We start from the raw sequence: 17,500 nt of genomic DNA, 5'->3' as shown, positions 1-17,500 counted from the left end.
TGTCTGATCTGAGACTGATTTGTGTGAAAGTGTGTCTGATCCGAGCGAAATTGTTTGATCTAATTCTGATCTGTGTTAGTGTGTTAACCGAGTCTGATCTGTGTGAAAGTGTGTCTGTCTGATCCAAGTCTGATCCATGTGAAAGTCTGTCTGATCTGAGTCTGATCCTTGTGAAAGTGTGTCTGTCTGATCTGAGCCTGATCCATGTGAAAGTGTAACTGATCCGTGTGAAAGTGTGTCTGATCCGCGTGAAAGTGTTTGATCTAATTCTGATCCATGTGAAAGTGTGTCTAATCTGAGTCTGATCCGTGTGAAAGTGTGTCTGTCTGATCGGAGTCTGATCCGTGTGAAAGTGTGTCTGTCTGATCGGAGTCTGATCCGTGTGCAAGTGTGTCTGATCCGAGTCTGATCCGTGTGCAAGTGTGTCTGATCCGAGTCTGATCCGTGTGCAAGTGTGTCTGATCCGAGTCTGATCCGTGTGCAAGTGTGTCTGATCCGAGTCTGATCCGTGTGCAAGTGTGTCTGATCCGTGTGCAAGTGTGTGATCCGAGTCTGATTTTGTTTGATGTGCCTCTGTGAGTCTAGCTGAACTCTGATTGGTTGTTGGTCTCCATAGTTACACTCCAGCTCTGAGGCCGCTGAGGCAGCACGCATTTCTGTTAACGTTTCCTCCGACGCAGCAGTCTCGCCTCACTCAGAGACTGGCAGAGGTAAACATCTGGCTGCACTTCACACCTGCATGTGAACACACACACACACACACCTGTTACACATGTGTTATTCAGATAAAGCTTTAATGCTTCTTAAATCATTGTGTGTGTGTGTGTGTGTGTGTTAGATCACACGTCGACAGGGTATGAAGGCGGACACGGGCTCTCTGATGGCCTTATGTGAGAAGACAGACAATGACATCCGTGCATGCATCAACACGCTACAGGTGTGTGTGTGTGTGTGTGTACTGATGATTCCCGGACATGGATGATGCACAGCTTTATCTTTATAATATTACATAATGTTGTATAATGGATGAGGTAAGGAATAAAACACTCATTTTTTTATATTCTGTGTCTCTCTAAAGCTGGTATACTCTTTGTTTGTTTGTTTGTTTGTTTTTGTTCGTTTCAGTTTTTACACGGCCGAGGTCAGAGGCAGTTGGATCAGCGTGTGGTCAATTCCATGAGCATTGGCTTAAAGGACCAGAACAAGGGACTGTTTTCAGTGTGGCAAGAAATATTTCAGCTTCCTCGATCCAAAAGGTACACACACACACACACACACACACGATAATGGTGATTATTACGATGATGATGAGGAGGAGGATGATAGTGAAAGTGATGGTGATGGTGATGATGAGTATGGATGAGGATGATAGTGATAGTGATGGTGATGAGTATGATGGTGATGATGAGTATGATGGTGATGGTGATGATGAGTATGATAGTGATGGTGATGACTATGATGGTGATGATGAGTATGAGGATGACTATGATGGTGATGGTGATGATGAGTATGATAGTGATGGTGATGAGTATGAGGATGACTATGATAGTGATGGTGATGATGAGTATGATGGTGATGGTGATGATGACTGATAGTGATGGTGATGATGACTGATAGTGATGGTGATGATGACTATGATGGTGATGATGGTGATGATGAGTATGATAGTGATGGTGATGATGAGTATGATGGTGATGGTGATGATGACTATGATAGTGATGGTGATGATGACTGATAGTGATGGTGATGATGACTATGATGGTGATGGTGATGGTGATGATGAGTATGATAGTGATGGTGATGGTGATGATGACTGATAGTGATGGTGATGATGACTGATAGTGATGGTGATGATGACTATGATGGTGATGGTGATGATGACTGATAGTGATGGTGATGATGACTGATAGTGATGGTGATGATGACTATGATGGTGATGGTGATGGTGATGATGAGTATGATGGTGATGGTGATGATGACTATGATAGTGATGGTGATGATGACTGATAGTGATGGTGATGGTGATGATGAGTATGATAGTGATGGTGATGAGTATGATAGTGATGGTGATAGTGATGGTGATGATGACTATGATGGTGATGGTGATGAGTATGAGGATGACTATGATAGTGATGGTGATGATGAGTATGATAGTGATGGTGATTATGATAGTGATGGTGATGATAGTGATGGTGATGATGACTATGATGGTGATGGTGATGAGTATGAGGATGACTATGATGGTGATGGTGATTATGATGGTGATGGTGATGATGAGTATGATAGTGATGGTGGTGATGAGTATGATAGTGATGGTGATGATGAGTATGATGGTGATGGTGATGACTGATAGTGATGGTGATGATGACTATGATAGTGATGGTGATGATGACTATGATGGTGATGGTGATGAGTATGATGGTGATGATGAGTATGATGGTGATGATGAGTATGATGGTGATGGTGATGATGAGTATGATGGTGATGGTGATGATGAGTATGATGGTGATGGTGATGATGAGTATGATGGTGATGGTGATGATGAGTATGATGGTGATGATGATGACGACTATGATAGTGATGGTGATGACGACTATGATAGTGATGGTGATGATGACTATGATAGTGATGATGATGACGACTGTGATAGTGATGGTGATGATGACTGATAGTGACGGTGATGATGACTATGATAGTGATGGTGATGATGACTATGATGGTGATGAGTATGATAGTGATGGTGATGAGTATGATAGTGATGATGAGTATGATAGTGATAGTGATGATGAGTATGATAGTGATGGTGATGATGAGTATGATAGTGATGGTGATGATGAGTATGATAGTGATGATGACTATGATAGTGATGGTGATGATGACTATGATAGTGACGGTGATGATGACTATGATAGTGATGGTGATGATGACTATGATGGTGATGATGACTATGATGGTGATGGTGATGATGAGTATGATGGTGATGATGACTATGATAGTGATGGTGATGATGACTATGATGGTGATGATGACTATGATGGTGATGGTGATGATGAGTATGATAGTGACGGTGATGATGACTATGATAGTGATGGTGATGATGACTATGATGGTGATGGTGATGATGAGTATGATAGTGATGGTGATGATGACTATGATAGTGATGGTGATGATGAGTATGATGGTGATGGTGATGATGAGTATGATAGTGACGGTGATGATGACTATGATAGTGATGGTGATGATGAGTATGATAGTGATGGTGATGAGTATGATAGTGATGGTGATGACTATGATGGTGATGGTGATGATGAGTATGATGGTGATGGTGATGATGAGTATGATGGTGATGGTGATGATGAGTATGATGGTGATGGTGATGATGAGTATGATGGTGATGGTGATGATGAGTATGATGGTGATGGTGATGATGAGTATGATGGTGATGGTGATGATGACTATGATGGTGATGGTGATGATGACTATGATGGTGATGATGAGTATGATGGTGATGGTGATGATGAGTATGATAGTGATAGTGGTGATGAGTATGATAGTGATGGTGGTGATGAGTATGATGGTGATGGTGATGATGAGTATGATGGTGATGGTGATGATGAGTATGAGGATGACTATGATGGTGATGAGTATGATGGTGATGAGTATGATGGTGATGAGTATGATGGTGATGATGAGTATGATGGTGATGAGTATGATGGTGATGATGAGTATGATGGTGATGGTGATGATGACTATGATGGTGATGGTGATGAGTATGATGGTGATGGTGGTGATGAGTATGATAGTGATGGTGGTGATGAGTGTGATGGTGATGATGAGGATGATAGTGATGGTGATGATGAGGATGATAGTGATGGTGATGATGAGTATGAGGATGACTATGATGGTGATGAGTATGATGGTGATGATGAGTATGATGGTGATGATGAGTATGATGGTGATGGTGATGATGAGTATGAGGATGATGGTGATGGTGATGATGAGTATGATGGTGATGGTGATGGTGATGATGAGTATGATGGTGATGGTGATGAGTATGATGGTGATGGTGATGATGAGGATGATAGTGATGGTGATGATGAGGATGATAGTGATGGTGATGATGAGGATGATGGTGATGATGAGGATGATAGTGATGGTGATGATGAGGATGGTGATGAGTGTGATGGTGATGATGAGGATGATAGTGATGGTGATGATGAGGATGATAGTGATGGTGATGGTGGTGATGAGTGTGATGGTGATGATGAGGATGATAGTGATGGTGGTGATGAGTGTGATGGTGATGATGAGGATGATGGTGATGATGAGGATGATGGTGATGATGAGGATGATGGTGATGATGAGGATGATGGTGATGATGAGGATGGTGGTGATGAGTGTGATGGTGGTGATGAGTGTGATGGTGATGATGAGGATGGTGGTGATGATGAGGATGGTGGTGATGAGTGTGATGGTGATGATGAGGATGATAGTGATGGTGGTGATGAGTGTGATGGTGATGAGTATGATAGTGATGATGAGGATGATAGTGATAGTGATGATGTTGAGGATGATGAGGATGATAGTGATGGTGATGATGAGGATGATAGTGATGGTGATGATGAGGATGATAGTGATGGTGATGGTGGTGATGAGTGTGATGGTGATGATGAGGATGATAGTGATGGTGATGATGAGGATGATAGTGATAGTGATGATGTTGAGGATGATGATGATGAGTATGATGGTGATGGTGATGATGAGGATGATAGTGATGGTGATGGTGGTGATGAGTGTGATGGTGATGATGAGGATGGTGGTGATGAGTGTGATGGTGATGATGAGGATGGTGGTGATGAGTGTGATGGTGATGATGAGGATGATAGTGATGGTGATGATGTTGAGGAGGAGGATGATGATAAGGGTGATGGTGATGATGAGGATGATGTTGAGGAGGATGATGATGAGGATGATGATATGGATGATGATGATGAGGGTGATGATGATGAGGGTGATGATGTTGAGGAGGATGATGATGATATGGATGATGGTGGTGGGGATGAGGATGATGATGAGTATGGAGTAAAGTGTTTATAGTACACTGTTGGAGGATGTAGATCCTGGAGTAGAGTCATGTGACTGATTTTGATGATGGTGGTGATGATGATGATGAGGAGGATGATGGTGGTGGTGGTGGTGGTGGTGGTGATGAGTGTGGAGTAAAGTGTTTATAGTACACTGTTGGAGGATGTAGATCCTGGAGTAGAGTCATGTGACTGATTTTGATGATGGTAGTGATGATGATGATGAGGATGATGATGGTGGTGGTGGTGGTGATGAGTGTGGAGTAAAGTGTTTATAGTACACTGTTGGAGGATGTGGATCCTGGAGTAGAGTCATGTGACTGATTTTGATGATGGTAGTGATGATGATGATGAGGATGATGATGGTGGTGGTGGTGGTGATGAGTGTGGAGTAAAGTGTTTATAGTACACTGTTGGAGGATGTAGATCCTGGAGTAGAGTCATGTGACCTGATTTTGTTGGACATGTCAGGAAACGGTTTGGTGGAGATACTCTGGGAGGCGGAGAGGAGGCGGGGCTTAAAGATGGCAGCCAGAGATTACAGCACATCCTTCACCTGGCCTCGTCCACCGGAGAGCACGAGAAACTCACACAGGTACTCCCATTACTGCAGGACAGTACACACACACCACACACACACACACACACACACACACACACACACATACAGATACTTTTGAATCACCATCTCTTTCTAATTCTGTCTCTCTCTCTCTCTCTCTCTCTCCCTCTTCCACCCTCTCTCTGTCTCTCTCCCTCTCTCTGTCTCTCTCCCTCTCTCTGTCTCTCTCTCTCTCTCTCTCTCTCTCTCTCTCGCTCTCTCTCCCTCTTCCTGTCTCTGTCTCTCTATCTCTCTCTCTCTTTCTTTCTAATTCTGTCTCTCCCTCTCTCCCTCTCTCCCTCTCTCTCTCTGTCTCTCTCTCTCTCTCTCTGTCTCTCTCTCTGTCTCGCTCTCTCTCCCTCTTCCTGTCTCTGTCTCTCTATCTCTCTCTCTTTCTTTCTAATTCTGTCTCTCTCTCTGTCTCTCTCTCTCTCTCTCTCTCCCTCTCTGTCTCTCTCTGTCTCTGTCTCTCTCTCTCTCTCTCTCTCTCTCTGTCTCTCTCTCTGTCTCTTGCTCTCTCTTGCTCTCTCTCCCTCTTCCTGTCTCTGTCTCTCTATCTCTCGCTCTCTTTCTTTCTAATTCTGTCTCTGTCTCTCTCTCTCTCTCTCTGTCTCTCTGTCCCCCCCCAGGGTTTGTATGATAATTTCCTCAGTATGAAGCTGAAGGACCCGAGTATGGCAAATGTGTGTTCAGGACTGGACTGGCTCAGTTTCTCTGATCTGGTGAACGAGTGTGTGTTACACGGGCAAAATTACTCTCTCATGCGCTACCTGCCCTTCCTCCCTGCTGCCTTCCATCACCTGTTCGCCACGAACTCTGTCCCCCGCATCAGTTACCCCAACAGTCACTATGAGGTAAGGGTATTGGGGTAGATTTTACAGCGGTAGTGCTGAGGGGGAACTCGTTCTGTTTTCTGTGGTGATGCTTATTAGAGGTGTGAATGGTGGTGATGGGAGTGCTGACTGCTCTGAGGTCTGATTTAATTCCTGAATCTTTTTCCTGAAGGGTCTTATGAAAACCCAGCACACAAAGAATGCGCTGGTTGCCATGTTGGCAGAGATCCCTCCTTCCGTACGAAGCCGTGTCTGCCAGAATAATCTGTGTTTAGACGTTCTGAGTCTTTTACTGGAGCTCATCTGCCCCAAACTACGACCGGTGAGTACCCCCTGATGACACAATATAAAACCATGACCAGTACACACACCTCAGCACAGCTACCAGTATGTGTGTGTGTTTTCAGGTTAATCCTCAGCTGTACAGTACGAGGGAGAAACAGCAGCTCTGTGAGCTCATTGATACAATGATTAACTACAACCTGACTTACAGACAGGAACGCACACCTGAGGGACAGTACACCTACATCCTGGAACCGTCAGTACACAGACACACACACCCACACCCACACACACACCCCAACTGTAAAGCTGCCTGGTTTGCTACTGATATAAACTATTACCGTGTGTGTGTAGTAACGTCGAGGACGTGGTGCGGTTTACTGGTCTGCCCCCTCGGAGACAGCTGACCTATCAGGTGAAGCAGCTGATCGCCAGGGAGACGGAGCTGGAGCGGATGAGGAGGGTGGAGCGAGCGCAACAGAAACACAACCCTCAGAAGGTGAGTCTAAACTTGGAGTGATATTTTCTGGTGGAGATTCAGTGACCGATCACATGAGGACAAAACCCTGAAAGTGCTGTTCCCATGTGACACGCCTATAACAACACGCTACACTGAAAAGCAGAACCTTCATCACATCGCTTCCGTCTGATTCCACATCATACACGTGATTCAGAGATCACGGCCTTCTCTAATCTAATACGCCTTTAATCTTTCTCGAACCCGAGCACCCGTTTCCTTTCTGTTTATTTAGACGGAGACGGTCCAGGAAGTGAAGGAGGTGAAGAAACCTCAGGGCAAGACGCGGACCAGCAGGAACCACCAGCAGAGGCTGGAGAACATCGTCAGGCAGACGGTGGTGGAGAGTAAGGTGAGTCTGCACTGTACTGATTCATGTACTGACCTCCTGACTGCAGCACAGCTGTACCACCTCACAACAGCTGCAGCCTCATTTGCATACCACGTTGGGTGTATTTACCAATCAAATCAGCAGCAGCCAGACCCATTCTCCCTTTTTATTCAAATCAGGAATGAGATTTTAGAAAAGGTCTTCTGTGTTAGGAAATCAATCAACACCAGGGCGGAGTTCAGAACATCAAGTCTTTTATTATTATTTATATTCTAATATTTTCAATATAACTTCCACACAGGGTTTTTTTGTTTTACATTTCAGAAAAATAAAATGTTGATATTACAGTATCTCCATGATGGCACTTTTTGTTTGACAGCCTGAAATGGATTTCTTCGGACGAGCCGTGGTACCTAAAGAGAAAGCGGCCGCTAGCACAGCTACAGGTTAGCGTCTGTAACACAACCTGACATCGTGGTCCGCGCTCGCGCTCCTCGGTCTAATGTCCTGTTCTTGTCCTTCTAGATGAAGACGGGAAGTCGAGCGTGGGCGCTCAGATCGGTAAAGCTGTAGGTAACAGTGACGTCTGGTTCCGCTTTAATGAGGGAGTCTCTAACGCAGTGCGCAGAAACGTCTACATCAGAGAGCTGCTGTGAAAATGTGCTTATTAATAAATAAATAAATAAATTTTGAACATTTATTCCATACTCCTGGTCGTTTCATTTCTACACAATTATCAGTATATGGTTACATGATTTAGTTTTGATGATCACTGACAACAAAACATTTCTAGAAGGTTCCAGCTTCTGCTAGAGAACCACACATTTTCCGGACTCCACCCATGGGTTGGCCTTCAGCAGCTCGGCGTTCAGAAACGGATCCTCGGGCATCTTGCCTTCGACCCATTTCAGCAGCCTGGAAGAAAAAGAAACAAGAAAATGTTTCTGAAATCAGAAGTTTTGGAGCGGAACAGAAGGACAGGACCATCTCTCTCGCACGTGAAGGTCACTCACTCGGGGACGGACACGGACATTTTCTCTCTCGGGAAATCCAGCTGCTGTTTCAGATTTTCCACCATGTCTTTCAGCTGAATGTCAGTCAACAAATCCATCTGACCACACCACCGGACAGAGAGAGGGAAAATGATCAGCAAAAACGACGCCATATTTATATCAACACTGGAGTTTAATCATTAAAAATAAACCTGTGTGTGGTGTTTAGTACTCATTATAAATCTATTTAAAAAGTGAAAGAATTAATAAGATATCAAACATTCTCAGATTTATGCAAATTTTTAAATTAGAGAAAAGTAAGATATTTCAAGATAAAATCCTAAATATTTAACAGAAACGTTCTAAGAGTTAAATACTTTCATGTTTGATTCAGGAAATTCTTCTTCAGACTACTGCTCAGTGTGTGTATTCTACAGGTGTGTGTGTAAACGATTTCTGACCCTCACCCAGTTCACACCAGTAACCGTAATACCGTTACACTTCAGTACAGAAATACAAAACTGTAAATATAATTCAGTAAATTCTCTTACCTCAGTAGCGGTGATGTGAACGATCAGTGATGATAAAAGCGAGTGTGTAGCAGTGATGAGCTGAGTGCAGTCCGATGCTGGGAGAAACTTGTTTTGTTACTCAAATGATCTGCCTTTATACGCGTGTGTTTCGATGGAGAAAAGGGGCGGAGCTCTGATTTGCCTGTCCATCCCTGATGTAAAAGAGATGTAAAGTGTTCTTTCTGGTTTCTAGCGAAATCTCAGAACCTCGTCACGAAAAACAATAACATGCTGTTTAATAAAAACTCTCTAACACGACATAACCACCTCAGGAACACTCTTCATAAAGCATTATAACTATCACTGGGTATATTTAGATCAGAAAGCATCATAAATACATAACATTATGACCACCTGCCTAATATCGTGTTGTTCTCTGCTAAAACAGCCCTGACCCGTCCTGCACTGTGTATTCTGACCCCTTTCTATCAGAACCAGCATTAACTTCTTCAGCAGTTTGATCAACAGTAGCTCGTCTGTTGGATCGGATCACACGGGCCAGCCTTCTCTCCCCACGTGCATCAATGAGCCTTGACCGCCCATGACCCTGTCTCCGGTTCACCACTCTTCCTTCCTTGGACCACTTTTGATAGATACTGACCACTGCAGACCGGGAACACCCCACAAGAGCTGCAGTTTTGGAGATGCTCTGATCCAGTGGTCTAGCCATCACAATTTGGTCCTTCATCAAACTCACTCAAATCCTTACGCTTGTGCATTTTTCCTGCTTCTAACATCAACTTTGAGGACAAAATGTTGACTTGCTGCCTAATATGTCCCACCCACTAACAGGTGCCATGATGAGGAGATACTCAGTCTTATTCACTTCACCGGTCAGTGGTCAGAGAGTTATGGCTGATCAGTGTATTAGATAACATCTAATCATGGAGACCTGGTCATTATAGAGAGCATTTATAACATCACAGAACACCTCTGTCCAGTTTAACAATCATACAATGATCAACATCTCACATGTCATCACTGAGTGTGTCCAGTAACACGGAGGAGGAGAAATTGGTCCTCATTATACACTCTAATGCTAAAAAAAAACTGCTGTAATGGAATATAGAACACTTCATCTCTCTCTCTCTCTCTCTCTCGGAGCATTAAACCTGATGCTGTGTGTCATGTCACATGTTTCAACAGAATGTAAAGATTTTATTCTCTACTCTCCAAGTGCTTCTTAGTAAAATAAATAAAATATTTCTATTTGAATTTAACAGAGCTGGAGTCAGGGAGCGCATCATTACTGAATAATTTCAGAGTCAAACATATTTCCTTAAATATTCAACAGATCATTAAAGACACAGAAGAGCGAAAATAAAATAAAATAAATTTGATCCGACTTTTAAAGTCATCATCAAAGATTTCATTCAACTTTAACTTTATTTATTTACTTATTTATTAATAAATGCATTACTTTTTTTCTCATTATAGATGTAGTGTTAAATAAAAAGAGAATTTCTTCCTCGTTAGCTCTGTGCCCTCACCACAGTAAAGTCCTGTTGTGTTACGAGGAAATTAACAAATGTTCTTTTGTCATCTTCTGCATTTTAAATCAAAATCAAATAAAAAGTGTCTGAAATGAGAAATGTTGAAATAAAACGGATATGTTGAATGTGTTTACAGTGAAATTTTCACATGATGGAGGTGGTCAGTGAGCTGAAGCACTAAAGCGCCGCTGCAGCGCTCTCTCGAGGTTTCAGGGCTATGTGAGCATTGTGGGTAATGCTCATGTCCCACATGGGTGGAGTTTTCCTTCACCTTTTCACCACCTCACTGTATGAGAGAGCAGTGGAATGTTCCAGGAGCAGCACTGGACAGAGTGGACATCATGCAGTTCCCTGTCTGACCAGCAGGCTTGAGGTCCTGGGGAAAACTGGGGAAGGGTAAAGCGTGCTGAGGAGTGACCATGGTGAACGCTCCTGATCCTGGAGCACTGGGAGGAGAGGACATCTGGTGAGAGAGAGATGGAGTGGGAAGAGCCGGATCTCCACACCAACCCTCTGTGGCTGCCTGTGGAGAAAAATCCATCCATCACTGAACCCCAGGAGCTCTTATTAGAGCAGTAATGACCACCGGAAAAAAACACACAATCTAAATCTATTACATGCTTGACCTCATTTCACCAAATCCACATTACTCCTTTTTTGGAATTCTGTTATGATCTCTGTATGAAGAGTGTTACAGGACGTCATGACACTCACCACAGCCGCAGTGAAAGGTGCACTGTACAGAGGAACATAGACGTCTCCGTCCACACCCGAGAGGTTCTGAGGTGTCTTCTCCTGGTCAGGATGCCTCTGCAGAACGGACACGCCTCCACAGGCAGACGGGATCTTCTTCATGGTCACTGCATGGTGAGAGAGATCATCTCACATCTTCTGTTAAGAACATTACTGAAGGAACACTGAGGTATGGAACCTACACTTAGCTCCTGAGGGCAGTTTATCAGGAGGAACTGTCCGAACATCCACGTCTTCTTCAAACTGTCCAATAGTCAAAGACAGAAAATTAGAGGAAGGTGGACACTGAGATCACTCACAATCTAAGAAAAAAAAAATTAAAGTGGGAATTTTACTCTAAGGAAAAATTGACCAAAACAGCAACAAGGTCATTGTCCACATCGTAAATGACTTCAGATACACGTCTGTTTTTACGCTCATGACCACGTGACAAATCTCACACACGTGCATCCAGGACCTCTATTCATCCTGTTCTGAAGAACAGCACATCTAATCACTCGGTGGTCACTCTGTCTAACTCTGACCCCTCAGCTATACAGCACATCTAATCACTCGGTGGTCACTCTGTCTAACTCTGACCCCTCAGCTATACAGCACATCTAATCACTCGGTGGTCACTCTGTCTAACTCTGACCCCTCAGCTATACAGCACATCTAATCACTCAGTGGTCACTCTGTCTAACTCTGACCCCTCAGCTATACAGCACATCTAATCACTCGGTGGTCACTCTGTCTAACTCTGACCCCTCAGCTATACAGCACATCTAATCACTCAGTGGTCACTCTGTCTATCCCTGACCCCTCAGCTATACAGCACATCTAATCACTCAGTGGTCACTCTGTCTATCCCTGACCCCTCAGCTATACAGCACATCTAATCACTCAGTGGTCACTCTGTCTATCCCTGACCCCTCATGTAAACACACAACACTGCACCACATGGAGCCTCCACACTGCTCCAGGTTCCATCCTGACGTCCATGTGGAGTTTGTCCACGTGTGAATGCAGTTTGATCTGACGTGACGTGATGGATAGGCGTCCAGTCCACATTCCCACCTTCCTCCCAGTATTCCCAGGACAGACTCCAGCTCCACGACGACCCTGACCAGGATAAATCGATTACTGAAGATGATTTACCTAATGACCAGATAAGAGTCATAATAATAATAATAATAATAATAATAATAATAATAATAATAATAATAACAACAACAATAATAATAATCGAAACCATCATTTACCTTCTCAGATTTCGGAGCGGTCAGTGTTCTCTTCCTCGCCCTGCACACAGACAGGACAAAGGGTTTTTTTTTTCCTGTCATTGTGTTTAGCATGAAGCTAGTCTGTATTTTAAACTTACGCTACTCCCGTGATGTGGGCGTGAACTCGCCGAGTCTCGATCAGCAAGATCCTGTGACACGGACGAGACGTCAGATACAACTGAGACAGCTTAAAATAAATAAATAAATAAATAAAATAACCATCACACACACTCCAGAAATTTATGTCCATTTTGTCATCTATTACCGACATGATCACATGATCCCACAGATCTTCACCTGGACTGCATCCATCCTCTGGGCCACAGCGACTTCACACTCGCCTCCAAAAAACACTTCAAATAATCTTCTAAACTCTGACCAGAGGCAGCGTCCAGCTCATAGCACCTCATCTTCAGCCTCACCACCTCACATAACACCTCCCTGAGCGCGCACACACACACACACACACACACACACACACACACACCTCAGCAGCACTGCTTTATAAACACACACAGTTTTCCACATCAAATCCCAGTCTGGAACCTGATCTCCTCGCTCCATCGGAATCTCTTCCGAGGACCAAAAACTCGTTTTCCGCTCGAATCATCCTCCTCTTCATCTGATCCTTCACCTGCTCGCTTTTCTTTCATAGCCTCCAATCTAAACACACACACACACACTCAGTTAGACAGATGATTCCTAGCACTCTGGATGGTGAAGGTGTGTGTCGGCGCACTTGGCAGCTCGGGCTTGGGAGTGAGCTCTGCAGTGATGGTTGAAGCGGTCGATCTGCTCGGGCATGACTCTGAACACCGTCTCCTCCAGTCTCCGGATCAGAACCGTCAGCTGATCGTCCTGAACAGGAAACAGTCACGGGTTTAAAAGAGAACATGAGGAACAGACCGTGGTGTTAAAATATACAAATGTGTTCCAGGAGGAAAAAAAACAAAACAAAACGGTCAACCATTTCAGTCACACTCTGATCGACTCATCTGCTTTTATTGTTTAGTTTAAACACGCGTGCACACACACACACACACACACACACACACACACACACACACACGCACACCACTGTCTTACTTTACTGTAAAGCTTCCACTTTCCCAAAGGACCAATTCATTTCTCTCTCTCTCTCTCTCTCTCTGCAGACACGTCCCTCAGACAGGAAGTGTTACCTGAGGAGGTTCCTGTAGACTCCGCTCCTGTGTAGGAGCTTCAGGAAGTGACGTGTGAGACGTCTCTGCTAGAGTCTCTCGGTTCTGATCGTTAGTCAGGACCTCATCCTGCTCCACTGCTCGGTGAAGATCGTCAGCACCATCGAGCGTCAACATGAGGTCAGCTGAAGATTCGGCCTGGTCTCTGGAGTCGTGGTCAGCTCCTGGAGGAGGTTCCTTCTTCTTCATGTTGAACAGCTGGAGCTCCTGAAGCTTCTCCTTGTGAAATTTCCTCAACATGCCACTGAGGTTCTGCTGATGTTTACTCCCTTTCTTTTTCTTATCTACTGACGATACGCTGGAGAAAAAAAAAAAACATCACCCAGGAGAAACATCTTCACCATTACTGCTGGAGAAGATCAGAAGCTTTAGATCAACTCAAAGAACTGATAAAAATCAGATATTTTTGACCACCATGAGAACCTGTGTTCTGTGTTTTCTCCTTTAGGCCGAACGTCCTCTTTTCTCTTCTTCTTCTTGGTCTTCACCTCACCTCCTTCTTTTAGTTTCCGTTTCTCCACAAGACAGAAACACACACATTTCCTCCTGAATAAGTTTAGACTAATAAAGGTTAATGTGCATAACGAGCGGTGTCGAGATAAACCTGAACACAGATGAAAGAAACCTTGGGTTTAACGTTCTCCTCGAAGTCATCGCTTTGGTTTTCTTCACCTGAAGCTGGACGAAACTGCAGAGTCCCGACGTTGATGTAAAACCCTCCGTACTTGGTGGTCAGACAGGCTGGAACCAGCTCATCATACTGCAACACAAAGGAGAACCTTCACGGTAAAAAGAAGAGAAAAAACAGCGCCATCTACCGGACAGGACAGCAAAAATAACTGATGTTCATTTTTTTCACATTTTAAACTCCAGAATTAAAATGAACCATATTCTAATAAAATACAGCTTTTTACTCACAGCCTCCGAGTTATCAATAAAGGAGTCGGTGTCGTCATATCCGTAGCCCATGTCCACTAAATCCTGGACTCGGTCTTTCCTCTGTTTCGGAGTTTCTCCCTAAAAAGACAGTTTTTCAACATTTTCTCTCACAAACTGTCCAGTTGTAGGAACCATGTAGCTCCGCTAGAGGGAGCCATTTCACATAAATGACTAAAATTCTGGGGAAAATGTCGAGTTAATAATGGATAAAATGTTAATGTAGATAAAATGTCGTGTGATCATGTGAAAAGAAATACATTTTAAAAAACAGAAAAACGTGTGAAACGTGTAACTTGACGTGTGAAGAAACCATAATAGGTGTTTAATTGAGTGGTGTATTCCTCAGTGTTTGCAGTTAAATCCTGAGGAAACTTTTTCACTCACGTATTTCTTCTGGAACATTCTGGCCAGATCCTGAAGTTCCTCTCCATCTCCATCCTGCAGCTCCTCACTCACAGCCCCCTCTCCACCTCTCTCCTTTAAACCGGGGGAGACATTAGAACATTAATAAATCAGTAGTGTTTATTCACAGTGGATCTATTTTACCTCAGTCAGCTGCGGATAGTGAAACTCCGCACAGCGCGTGTCATCCGGCTCAAACAGCACGAGCTCTATCCTGGCACTGAGTGTCCGCTCCGCCGGTGAGGAAGGGGCAGGAGGGGGAACTAACTCCGCTGTATGGGGTAAATCACTCTCACTGGGGGTATTAACAGCAGAATGGAGAGAGAGAGTAGTGAGCTGAATCCTGCGCGGTGTGGCCATCACCGAAAAACACTGAAAACGACCCCTGAAGGATCTCGGCACGCGCACCTGAGGGCACTTAAGTTTAATGGAAAGCCAATACGAGCAAGAACACGGCCGATGACGTCATCAGTCACAGAAGGGCTCTTCAACATGTGTGGAAATAAATAAATAAACAAACAAACAAACAAACTAGCGAAGAAACTAGAATTAGTTAATTTATATATATACATATATTTTAATGTCTTACATTTGTAGGTGCAGTTGTACTTTTTTCCAGCAGAGGGCAGCAGAAGGCAGAAAATAATCCACAATACTACTGTTACTAAAGATTCAGTGATTTAGATTGAGTGGTTCTGACCTGTGTGTGTGTGTGTGTGTGTGTGCCATAAGATCAAAATTATGGAATGCCAAGGAAACACAATATTTTCATTCATTCGAATATAATCATTTATACTTTTATACTATACATCATCATCATCATCATCATCATCATCATCACCTACTTCTTCTTCATCAGTTTCCAGTTATCAGCTGGTCGATATATCAGAAACATCACATCATGATTACTCAAGACATTCCAATATATATATATATTTATATAAAAACCTGTGAAAAATTGGAGTTGAATGAGACTTTTATATGATTTATACAAATATACAAATATCAATTTAAGACTGAAAAGGAGAAAAAGACATTCGGTGTAATGTATCAGAATTTGCGTCACACACCAGCTCGGTGTTGGTTATTTTCCTGCCCCTGCACCACACACACTCTGAGGTTAGTGTGTTAGATTAGACTGAAGTGTTGATTTGCACTAATTAGCTGCGTTTATAATCATTATTTTAAAGAAAAAGTCCTGGAAAGGATAGTATAATTAGCATGTGTGTGTGTGTGTGTGTGTGTGTGAATAAAAGATAGGATCAGATTGCAGCTCTTTTGTTTAACCAGACTGCTGCTTCATTGAGCTAAATGGAGCGGAAGAGATGGACACCCTGCAGCTCCAGGAGGACCAGAGACACTGAATTAAAAAAAACCCTGTCAATAAACTTGTGAGGGACAATAAACACACACAAACACACACACACACACACAGAGACACACACACAACAAAAGAGAGGGACAGATGGAGTGAGGAGGGAGGGGAGGTCTGAGAGGGAAAGAGACAGAGACAGTGAGAGAGAGAGTGAGAGAGAGACAGTGAGAGAGAGAGTGAGAGAGAGACAGTGAGAGAGAGAGAGAGAGAGTCCCTGGATAATTAAAAAAAAACACCACACCCAGAGAGCCGAGTCCCTGAAGCCGATCACTCAGTGCTTTATTAACTCAAGCAACACAAACGAGTTTTAATGAAACACTCACGTGAGTGACGTGAACACATCAGCTCATTAAAGAGTGGTGTGAAAGAGGAGATCATTCTACTGCCTCATTTCTTCATGAAGCTTTCATCCAAATTGCCTTAATCATCTACTTAATATTGATTTATTGTCTATAAAAAACCCAGACTTATTTCACTGAGAATAAAGAAATGAATGAATTCTCCTAAAGGGATGTTGACATAAACAATAAAAAATACATGAATCATGTGAAATGAATCACATGTGGAGGTAAATGACTCACTCAAAAAGATTCACATCTAGCAGTAAAATGAATAATGGGTCAGTATATTACATCTGAAAATGATTGAATCATCTAAAAAGAATCACATGTGGAAATGATTCATAAAATGTGAATTATTAAAGGGGAAAGAATCACGTTTAAAAAAAAAAGAATGAATCATGTAGAAATGAATTGAGCAGAAAGATTCATAACTAAAAATAAATAGATGATGCAAAACGAATCACATGCAAAAAGATTCACGTCTGAAAATAAATGAATCCTGT

At 43.2% G+C, this 17,500-nt stretch overlaps 3 protein-coding genes across 7 annotated transcripts in view; 1 reads left to right on the top strand and 2 right to left on the bottom strand.

The window, feature by feature from the left end:
• The window catches only part of chtf18 (CTF18, chromosome transmission fidelity factor 18 homolog (S. cerevisiae)), a 16,625-nt gene extending 8,277 nt beyond the window's left edge, over positions 1-8,348 (top strand). For 2 of the 3 annotated variants that reach the window (XM_058380904.1, XM_058380903.1), the window contains exons 12-21: positions 617-710; positions 839-937; positions 1,126-1,256; positions 5,556-5,679; positions 6,315-6,539; positions 6,691-6,840; positions 6,926-7,056; positions 7,155-7,299; positions 7,553-7,669; positions 8,028-8,295. In XM_058380904.1, coding sequence (XP_058236887.1) covers positions 617-710; positions 839-937; positions 1,126-1,256; positions 5,556-5,679; positions 6,315-6,539; positions 6,691-6,840; positions 6,926-7,056; positions 7,155-7,299; positions 7,553-7,669; positions 8,028-8,099 — 1,288 coding nt within the window. In that variant the 3' untranslated portion in view covers positions 8,100-8,295. Of the gene's footprint in view, positions 1-616; positions 711-838; positions 938-1,125; positions 1,257-5,555; positions 5,680-6,314; positions 6,540-6,690; positions 6,841-6,925; positions 7,057-7,154; positions 7,300-7,552; positions 7,670-8,027 lie in introns of all 3 variants that reach the window. The other variant, XM_058380905.1, reaches the window with a different exon arrangement.
• A 73-nt stretch (positions 8,349-8,421) lies between these two features.
• On the bottom strand, positions 8,422-9,330 carry gng13a (guanine nucleotide binding protein (G protein), gamma 13a). Its single transcript, XM_058380909.1, has 3 exons — positions 9,192-9,330; positions 8,662-8,759; positions 8,422-8,563 (listed from the first exon to the last, which is right to left on the bottom strand). The coding sequence occupies exons 2-3, from the start codon at positions 8,757-8,759 to the stop codon at positions 8,458-8,460; spliced, it is 204 nt and encodes a 67-aa protein (XP_058236892.1). The 5' UTR covers positions 9,192-9,330; the 3' UTR covers positions 8,422-8,457.
• A 167-nt stretch (positions 9,331-9,497) lies between these two features.
• ubn1 (ubinuclein 1) lies at positions 9,498-15,673 on the bottom strand. Of its 3 annotated transcripts, none has more exons than XM_058380906.1 (15): positions 15,426-15,673; positions 15,264-15,356; positions 14,859-14,957; positions 14,545-14,700; positions 14,364-14,455; positions 13,902-14,238; positions 13,460-13,578; positions 13,267-13,383; positions 13,018-13,161; positions 12,819-12,869; positions 12,700-12,739; positions 12,515-12,559; positions 11,641-11,701; positions 11,420-11,565; positions 9,498-11,228 (listed from the first exon to the last, which is right to left on the bottom strand). In XM_058380906.1, exons 1-15 carry the CDS (start codon positions 15,639-15,641, stop codon positions 10,989-10,991), a joined length of 1,956 nt encoding a protein of 651 aa, XP_058236889.1. In that variant the 5' UTR covers positions 15,642-15,673; the 3' UTR covers positions 9,498-10,988. The 3 variants fall into 3 exon arrangements, with proteins under 3 accessions (XP_058236889.1, XP_058236890.1, XP_058236891.1); XM_058380907.1 differs by having other exon boundaries at positions 14,355-14,455; positions 14,566-14,700; XM_058380908.1 differs by having other exon boundaries at positions 14,566-14,700.
• Between the last annotated feature and the right edge of the window lie 1,827 nt (positions 15,674-17,500).

Source organism: Hemibagrus wyckioides, linkage group LG26, assembly GCF_019097595.1.
Source record: "Hemibagrus wyckioides isolate EC202008001 linkage group LG26, SWU_Hwy_1.0, whole genome shotgun sequence".
NCBI classification, from domain to species: Eukaryota; Metazoa; Chordata; class Actinopteri; order Siluriformes; family Bagridae; genus Hemibagrus; species Hemibagrus wyckioides.
The sequence above is the reverse complement of the archived record's forward strand: the minus strand, read 5'-3'. Positions and strand labels throughout refer to the sequence as shown.

Excerpts from the sequence above, each read along its gene's own strand:
- gng13a (XM_058380909.1), bottom strand. The coding sequence starts at position 8,759 with ATGGATTTGTTGACTGACATTCAGCTGAAAGACATGGTGGAAAATCTG. Across the intron at positions 8,564-8,661 it reads ATGTCCGTGTCCGTCCCCGA|GCTGCTGAAATGGGTCGAAG; the intron begins GTGAGTGACCTT and ends TTTTTCTTCCAG.
- ubn1 (XM_058380906.1), bottom strand. The coding sequence starts at position 15,641 with ATGGCCACACCGCGCAGGATTCAGCTCACTACTCTCTCTCTCCATTCT. Across the intron at positions 13,384-13,459 it reads TCCCAAGCCCGAGCTGCCAA|ATTGGAGGCTATGAAAGAAA; the intron begins GTGCGCCGACAC and ends GTGTGTGTTTAG. Across the intron at positions 12,740-12,818 it reads GCCCACATCACGGGAGTAGC|GGCGAGGAAGAGAACACTGA; the intron begins GTAAGTTTAAAA and ends GTCTGTGTGCAG.